The 9,473-nt window shown below is 47.5% G+C and overlaps 1 protein-coding gene across 1 annotated transcript; it reads left to right on the forward strand.

The window, feature by feature from the left end:
• The first annotated feature begins 449 nt into the window (after positions 1-449).
• On the forward strand, positions 450-3,294 carry LOC147090570 (zona pellucida sperm-binding protein 3-like). Its single transcript, XM_085977073.1, has 8 exons — positions 450-565; positions 653-756; positions 847-1,024; positions 1,104-1,230; positions 2,608-2,696; positions 2,782-2,903; positions 2,975-3,097; positions 3,176-3,294. The coding sequence occupies exons 1-8, from the start codon at positions 450-452 to the stop codon at positions 3,292-3,294; spliced, it is 978 nt and encodes a 325-aa protein (XP_085833199.1).
• Positions 3,295-9,473: the final 6,179 nt, after the last annotated feature.

Here is a 9,473-nt window from a genome sequence, read left to right on the forward strand (position 1 = left end):
GACTTGCGTTGAATTATGCATTACCCTTTGCTTTAACTGGTCTTCCCAAGTCTTTCCAACCTCATGATCTCGGCCCTATTGGCCTTGAGCCTTCACTTGGTTCTTCCAAACTTTTCTTTCCATACATCCTGTCTTGTGGATTTTCAGGTCACTGGGGATTCAGTTTAATGGTTCAGTTATTTACAATATTCAGTCTTATTTCCCACTCTCCCTGTATCAGAATACAGGGGAGCCTGAATTAAATGAGGCTTAAATCTGCTGTTCTATTCATGGCTCCAAATGATCAACCTGTGGCTCCTTTATTGAAGTGAAGCTGTCCCTTCATTGAGTCTTTATTCTGTTTAATTGTCTTGTGCTTGCAATCCCCCTCCTTGCATTAGCTGCTGAGGTTGCACAACGTCCAGCCACTGAGTAGACTGTTGTCCATTTCTGAACCTGATGTCTTTCAGATGTCTGGAGATTTCCTGGTCTACGCCACCCACCTGAACCACACCCCCAAGGCCCATGGATCTGTCATTGTGAGAACTAATGGAGCTGTCGTTCCCATTGAGTGCCACTATTTTAGGTAAGATTATTTACACTGTCGTGAATAACGTCTACGGCTGGTGTAGTTCTCTGACGTTGTCCTAAAATGGCTCCATTGTCTTTCCAGGAAGGGCAATGTGAGCAGTAACCCGATCAAGCCCACCTGGATCCCGTTCAGCTCCACCAAGTCTGGAGAAGGAGTTCTGTCATTCTCTCTGCGCCTAATGAATGGTATGTGATGGGTGGATGGGGTGTGATTTCCTGTAGTCACCCACTGGCAGTTGTACCCAGTCTCCAACCCTTGTCCCTCTTGTACTTCAGATGACTGGCTCACAGAGCGCACCTCGACTGTCTACTACCTGGGTGACCTCATTCACATTGAGGCCTCTGTTTCAATGACCAACCACATGCCCCTGAAGCTCTACATTGACCGCTGTGTCGCTACCTTGAGCCCAGACAAGGACTCCACCCCGAGATACAGCATCATTGACTACAATGGGTAAGGAGCACTCTGCTTTCTCCAGCTGATCCTGTCTCAATGGATTCACTTCATGTCCTTTTTAAAAATCTTTCTTCAGTTGCCTCCTGGACAGCAAAGCTGAGGACTCCTTCTCAACCTTCGTGTTGTCCAGAGACGAGCGTGAGCTGGACAAGCTCCACTTTGACCTGGATGCCTTCCGCTTCTTTGGCGATGACCGTTCCTTGGTAAGAGGAAGCTGACCATTGCAAGCTATTTACAGCAGAAACAGGCCATTCTGCATTACTCGTTTATGCCCCCCACCAGTGTCCTCTCATCCCTCTTCTTCTAACCTATTAACATATCCTTGTATTCCTTTCTCCCTCACGTGCTTATCTAGTTTCAGCTCAAACGCATCTATACTATTCACCTCCACCACTCCCTGTTGCAGCGAGCTCCACATTCTCACCACTCTCTGGGTAACGAAGTTTCTCCTGAATTCCCTATTGGGTTCGCTAGTTACGACCTTGTATTGATGGCCCCTAGTTCTAGTCTCGCCCGCAAGTGGAAACCTCTTCTCTGTCTACCCTATTAAACACTTTCCTAATCTTTAAGGCATCTATCAGATCACTCCCCTTGGGTTTTTTCCTTCTCTGGAGAAGAGCCCCCAGCCTGTTCAATCTTTCCTGATGGGTATAACCTCTTGGATTTGCTCTCATTCCAGTAAAGCACTTTTGCACTTTCTCCACCCTCTCTACCCTTCTAATAAGTAGACCAGAACTGTTCGCCATACTCTGTGACCTAACCAGGGTTCTATACAAGTTTAACAGAACTTCTGATTTTCAGTTCTATCCCTCGAGAAATGTGTTGTGTATGTACCTTTAAGGGAATAACTGGTCTCAGACTGCAGTACTGGCAGTGACCACCCCTGTATAAAAGGCCCTAGCAGGCTTCTGTAGTTTCAGTTTCCAGGTTGTCTCCATTCAGTAAAGACTTGTTATAATCAACTCCTGCAGTCCGTGTCTCAATTATACACGGGCATAATAAAATGAACCCAGTGCTTTGTTTTATTTATGGCCGCCGTAACCTGTATCGCTGCTTTTGCTGGTCTACGGATTTGTACCCCCCTCCCCCCCCGATTCCTCTGTTTCTCTCCCCTATGTAGACACTTATTTTCCAAGCAGTTTGTGGCCACCTTAAGCGTCCTACCAAAATATGACCTCACTTGCCTATACTGGAAGTTTATTTGCCAATTACAAGCCCAGACTGCAGGTTTATTGATGTCCAGCTGTATTTTTGTTGCAGTCCTACTCTATTAACTACACCCGCCGCGCACCCCCCACCAATTTGGTCGTGTTTGCAAATTTTCAAATTGTACTTTGGATTCCAGTGTCTAAATTGTTTGAGTAAATGGTGAACAACAGTGGTCCCAGCACAGATCACTGGAACCCCACTTCCCGCCATTTGCCAATCTGAGATACTACCTCTAACTGTCACTCACTGTTCTGTTTTATAACCAGCTTGTGATCCATCCTGTTACTTGTCCCCTGACTCCACGTGGTCATTGAGTTCCCATGTTGGGAGGGAGTCACTATATAACCACTTGTGTTGACTGTGTCCCTCAGATTTTCATCTCCTGTCACCTGAAGGTTGCTGCAGTGGATCGGAGAGATTCCATGAGCAAAGCTTGTACTTTCCAGAAGATGCAGAATGTGTAAGTGCCCCCCTCTCGCCCTCAGGGATGTGTTGTGTGGGGAAGTGATGCCCAACCTGATTGTGAAACTGATTCTCTTGTTTAGCTGGGCTCCATTGGAAGTATCCAACAATGACATTTGTGCCTGTTGTCACTTGGGCAACTGCAGTGCCACAAGGGAGTTTGGATTTGATTCCAGAGGAAGGAGGGATCTTGTACCTGAAGATGGTAGGACATTGATCCTCTAGATGTTGGAGGTTGCCCTTTACCCTCTCTAACTGTAATGTTTGATATTGCAGGGAGCGATGCTGAATTGAAGTGGGAGGGTGAGGCCTCACTTGGACCCCTGGTCATTCTGGACACTGATGTGATGGACCTGGCCACTGAGGTAGAGCAACGGATGGAGGAGAGGTCTCCAGGTGGTGAGTTGGCCGACTGCTAGATTCCATTTCCCCCTCAGTATTTCCTTCAGTAACCATTGGTTTCTCATTGCTGTTTAGGTGCTGAGTCTGACATGATGCTAATGGTGGCCCTGACTGTGACCGCTGTCTCTCTGATCTCTGCTTCTTTGATAGCCTTGTTCCTGTACAGGAAGCACAAGCAAACCCAGTGGAACTAGTTATTGAATGATCAATAAAGCAGTTATTACTTGTATCTTATGTCTGGTTGCTCATTTGTCACAATATCTGTCCCCAAGCCCACAGAACAATGAGATGCGTTTTAATTGGACAATGTTGCTAGTGGTTATAATGGCTTATCCAGGCATAGAATTTGGATGGTTGTTGATGGTACAGCAACTGTGCAGGTCAACAATCTCTGAATGGACGGAGGTATTGGTGCATGCTGGTTGATGGGCTCAAGCATCTCATTGGCTCCTTTGTTCTGGCAGCTTTCTCCAGTAGAGGCACCGACACACTTTGCATGGTGCGATCATGTCTCTGTTCCACTGGCTCCAGTATCTGGCTTTTCATGTTGCTGTAGTTAACGTTTACTTAACTTGCCCTGTGGTGTGAATGGGGTGACTGGGAGCTGGCAATGTTCAGAGCCCTAATATACAGCTCATTCATTGGCTGTTTCTTCCACTGGGTGAAGGGTAGGACCTCCCCTTTGCTGGGAACCAAATGATGGCAGAGATTAGATTATTGAACAAGTTGGCAGAGGGTCGGGTTTTGATTAAGTTGGTATCTTCTCTCGCTGAAGGGAAAGGAGAAGGGGCTTCTAAGTGGCAATTCTCAACCTTTCCTTACCCAGCCCCACCTTGAACTGGGGAGGCGACCATCTCCTGCAGTGAGCTTTTTCTAAACCTTCTGCTCCTCTCTCGATTTGGAATGAGCTCACAGTGGGCTTTTAAAATGTCGCCTCCAGTGTCAGTGGTCCCCATTGGGTCTTCAGTGCTCCCAAATAAGTCACTCAACATGGAACAGTAGCAAGAAGCTGAAGGGTGACTTCCACAAGAAATCTCGCAGATGAGAGCCCTGAATATAGTCCCCTGCCCCAGGTAGGAAGACAAAGGGTTAGTGACCAGGCAGTGAAACATGGGCTTCTTCTAACTTGAGCAGCAGGTTCACTGGGAGGGGAACCTCAATGACATAAATAGGGGCAGCAGTCAGCCATTTGGTCTTTTGAGCTTGCGCCACCATTCAATAAGATCATGGCAGCAGATCTTTTACCTCATCTCCACTTTCCTGCACTATTCCCCCATATCCCTTAATGTTCAAAGATCTATCGATATCTGTCTTGAATATACTCAAATGACTGAGCCTACACCGCCACCTGGGGTAGAGAATTCTAAAGATTCACCACCCTCTGAAGAAATTTCACATCATCTCAGTCCTAAATGACCAACCCCTTTATTCTGAGAAAGTGACCCCTGGTTTTAGATTCCACAGCCAGGGGCAACATCTACCCTGTCAAGCCTTGTACAAATTTTACACGTCTCAATGAGAGCACCTTTCATTCTTCTAAACTCTAGAGAATATAGGTCTAGTCTACTCAATCAATCCTCATAAGACAATTCCCCCCATCCCAGGAACCAGTCTAGTGAACCTTTGTTGCACTCATTCTATGGCAAGTATATTCTTCCACAGATAAGGAGACCAAAACTGTCCACAATACTCCAGGTGGGGTCTCACCAGGGCCCTATAGAATTGCAGTAAGACGTCTTTACTCTCACACCCAAATCCTCTTGTAGTAAAGGCCAACATACCATTTGCTTTCCTAATTGCTTCCTGTACCTGCATGTTAACTTTCAGTGATTTGTGTACAAGGGCACCCAGGTCCCTCTGAACACCAACATTTCCCAGTCTCTCACCCTTAAAAAATACCCTGCTTTTCTATTTTTTCCGAGCTGAATCGTGGAGGGTTTTTTTCTACAGGTACCTGGAACTTTACTCGATGCTCTGTGTTCCAGTTTGTTTACTGTCCTTCTACTTTACAAGCCAAAAATAACTTCTCCAGGAAGGGATGGAAACCTCTTAAAATCTGGTGCGGAAAGGGAGGGAGGGAAGAAATCGTCACAATTTTCTGGGTCTAATAAAGCTGAACCCAGGTTCATCTTTCCTGGGGAACTAAAACCTTACTGCAATAAATTTACACTAATGTCAAAAAGCAGAGCGCTCTACACGCACGGAACAAAACTGTTTAGAATTGAGAAGCCAATGTAGGTGATCAGGAGTACGACTTGGTGAGAGTTGGGAAACAGACAGAAAAGTTTAGGATGAACTGAAACGGTAGAAGGTGGAAGGCTGACCAGGAGAGCATTGGAAAAGTCAAATCCAGAGGCAAAAAAAGCATGGATAAGGGTTTCAGCAGCAGATGGGCTGAGGCAGGGGTGGAGACTTCAAATTACAGGGCCAATTCTGTGACCTATGCTGCAGTGAGAGTAATGGGCCAGTAATTCCTGTCCCAACGCGTGAGTACGGTTGGGGTACTCGCGCGTCTGGCCGGAGGAAATGCCAGTTTTCAGCATGCACCGTGCATGCGGGGAAAACCGGCATTTCCTGCCCTCTGAACGAAGGGGTTCGGAGGCAGAACGCGCGCGACTGCACAGGCAGCGCGTGCGCAGTAAAATTCCTCTTTTGTTTTTTTTTCAAAGTTGCGCGCGTGTAAAGGCATCCGGTCTTTACGCGTGGAAAAACAAGACGTAAGTATTTAGTTTTTCAGGTAAGTGGGCTTTTAGTACAATGTAGAAATTTTTTTTACACAAGTTTGTTATTTTTAAAGAATTTACAGGATGGTAAGTTTAGTTTTAGACCCTATTTTTTTTTTTTTTTTCAAAAAATTGATTAATTGTTTAAATTTTTTTAAAACTTATTTATAGTTATTATAATCAGTGGGATGTTTTTTTTAAATTTTATTTAAAGTTAAAGTAGTGTTTTGGCAGCCCATACTTTTCATGAGTTTGACAGCTCTTACTGTCAAACTCATGAATGAGTTTCCCCTCCCCTGATTGGCTGCACAGTGCTCACCTGATCCCAGCCAGCACATCGCACTAACTACGCCGCTGAATCAGGTTAGCACAGCGCGCCGACAGCTGAACCGGGCCTGTGAAAGGAAATGCAAGCAGGCCCGGGCTTCAGATGTCGGCGTGCAAGGTGAGTGCAGATCCCATCATTGTCACAGTATTGCTCCACCTTGACCTCCGTCTTACCCAGCATTGGGACTGATTCCCCACTGTAGGTCTTTAAGATGAGCTTGGCCAGCGTCAGTGATAGGTGGTTCAGTTTTTCTTTGAATAGCTTCTCTGAAATCAAGGAGACAGCGGCCCCCGTATCCAGCTCCATTTTGACCGGTATTCCCTCTAGTAGTGGAGTGACTCCATAGCCTGATGAGCCTCCATTCACCATTAACACATGGAGATTCAGCTCCCCATCAGAGTCTGTGTCACTGTCTTCCTGCTCTTGTTTCACCATGTGTAGGTTTTTCTTTTTAGAACGCCAGTTGGATGTGTTTCCTTGTTTGTTTTTGTGTGTCTCTGTGTAGGATTGTTTGCTTTGCCCTTTACATACACGTTCAATGTGTCCTTTCTTTTCACATTTCCGACAGGTCAGGTCTTTACACCAGCAGTCAGATGGCTGATGACCTGACCTTCCACATCTGTAACACTCTCTGGCGCCCCTTGCATGCTTCTCCGGTGTAGCTGCTACCCTGTGCACTCTTGTTGCAGCCCCCAACAGCTGTGCATCTTTAGCTGCTAACTCCATAGACACAGCGAGCTCCACTGCTGATTTAAGCGTCAGTTTGTCAGTCGTGAGCAAGCGCTTCTGTGTTGCTTCACATCTTAATCCACACACAAACCTATCACGGACAGTGTCATTTAGAGTTTCACCAAACTCACAATGCTCAGTTAGCTTCTTTAGCACTGCAACATATTCGGCTATGGACTCACCCTCCCCTTGGTTTCGTTTGTGAAACCTGAACCTCTTGGCAATCAGCAGCGGCTTGGGTGCGAAATGTGTTTCCAAAACTTCCACAATCTGATCATATGTCTTAGCGCCGGGCTTATCCGGGTGCATCAAACTCCGTAACAAGCCAAATGTTTTTGCTCCGATCACACTGAGGAACGTTGCCACTTTCACGTCATCTTTAATGCCATTTGCAGTCACGAAAAATCCGAAACGCTCTGTATAAGCACTCCATTGCTCTGCCGTTTCATCAAATGGTCCAAACGCTCCGGTTAGCATAGCCATTTTGTTATTTTTTTTTAATCTTTACAGTCCTTTTCCTCCACTTTTTAATTTATTTTTACAGTCCTTTTCCTCCACTTCGTTTCACTGTATCGTTACTCTCCCCCTTCTTATTTATGTAACACACGAACCGCCACCTTTACGAGGCGATTGCATCAGCACTAAACTGCGGGCGCGCCATTAAGAAAAGACAGGAACTTCTTACTTTAAACATCGCCGATTCCAGTGCAAAGTGATGCGCAAGTCCGTCATCCTCGTCACCAGTTTTGTTGTGTCTCAAGGGGTTTTATACCCTTACCTATATAACAATTAAGAAGGACTTCGGGGTGGAGAGTTTAGTTAACGGCCATTTTATTTACAATGTGCTTCTTCACTCAATGCACTACATTTCCCATAGTGCATTGCAAATCACCACTACGGTATCCCATGTGGGACAATTCTAATACACATTCAAAATACACAACAGGTTTGATAGGGTGGACATAGAGGAGATGTTTCCACTTGTGGGGGAGACCAGAACTCGGGGCCTTGAATATAAGATAGTCACTAATAAATCCAATCGGGAATTCAGGAGAAACTTCTTCACCCAGAGAGTGGTGAAAATGTGGAACTCGCTACCATCAGAGTCTAGGTATTCTGGACCACATAAACACTGTGGCTACAAGAGCAGGTCAGAGGCTGGGTATTCTGCGGTGAGTGTCTCACCTCCTGACTCCCCAAAGCCTTTCCACCATCTACAAGACACAAGTCAGGAGTGTGATGGAATACTCTCCACTTGCCTGGATGAGTGCAGCTCCAACAACACTCAAGAAGCTCGACACTATCCAAGACAAAGCAGCCCACTTGATTGGCACCCCATCCACCACCTTAAACATTCACTCCATCCACCACCAGCGCACCGTGGCTGCAGTGTGTACCATCTACAAGATGCACTGCAGCAACTCACCAAGGCTTCTTCGGCAGCACCTCCCAAACCCACGACCTCTTCCACCTAGAAGGACAAGGGCAGCAGGCGCATGGGAACACCACCAACTCCAAGTTCCCCTCCAAGTCACACACCATCCCGACTTGGAAATATATTGGCCGATCCTTCATCGTCGCTGGGTTAAAATCCTGGAACTCCCTCCCTAACAGCACTGTGGGAGTACCTTCACCACACGGACTGCAGCGGTTCAAGAAGCCGGCTCACCACCACCATCTCGAGGGGCAATTAGGGATGGGCAATAAATGCTGCCCTTGCCAGCGACGCCCACATCCCAGGAACGAATGCATTCGAGGGGTAGCTAGATAAGTACAAGAGGGATAAAGGAATAGAAGGATATGCTGATGGGGTGAGAGGAAGATGGTGGGAGGAGGCTCGTGTGAAGAATGAAGACCGGAATAGATCTGTTGGGCCCAATGACCTGATTCCCCACCTGATCCCCACAGAGGGACGAGGCAGCGGAGGGCATCGAGAATCTCCACGGGCAACAGGTCTGAACTTACAGCCCAAATAATGCCGAGGGGCCTCAGCAGGACATAACCAAATTTGATAGAGTAGTTGAGAAGGCAAGGTACGTCAGGAAGCATCAACACCAACACCAGCTTGGGTTTCAAATAACCTGCAGATTGTAAGAGTCATCCATGGCTCAATGGGTCGCACTCTCTCTGGCCTCTGAGCCTGAAGGTCGTGGGGTCAAGCCCAAAATCTAGCTGACACTCCCAGTGCAATACTGAGGGAGAGCCGCACTGTCGGAGGGGCGGTATTGAGGGAGCGCTGCACTGTCGGAGAGGCAGTACTGAGGGAGCTCCGCAATGTCGGAGGGGCAGTACTGAGGGAGCGCCGCACTGTCGGAGGGGCAGTACTGAGGGAGCGCCGCACTGTCGGAGGGGTAGTACTGAGGGAGTGCCGCACTGTCGGAGGGGCAGTACTGAGGGAGCACCGCACTACCGGAGGGGCAGTACTGAGGGAGCGCCGCACTGCCGGAGGGGCAGTACTGAGGGAGCGCCACACTGTCGGAGGGGCAGTACTGAGGGAGTGCCGCACTGTCGGAGGGGCAGTACTGTGGGAGCGCCGCACTGTCGGAAGGGCAGTACTGGGGGAGCGCCGCACTGTCGGTGGGGCAGTACTGAG

Source organism: Somniosus microcephalus, unplaced genomic scaffold (assembly GCF_052327205.1).
Source record: "Somniosus microcephalus isolate GS21.2 unplaced genomic scaffold, FLI_Smic_1.0 unresolved_chr4, whole genome shotgun sequence".
NCBI lineage: Eukaryota > Metazoa > Chordata > Chondrichthyes > Squaliformes > Somniosidae > Somniosus > Somniosus microcephalus.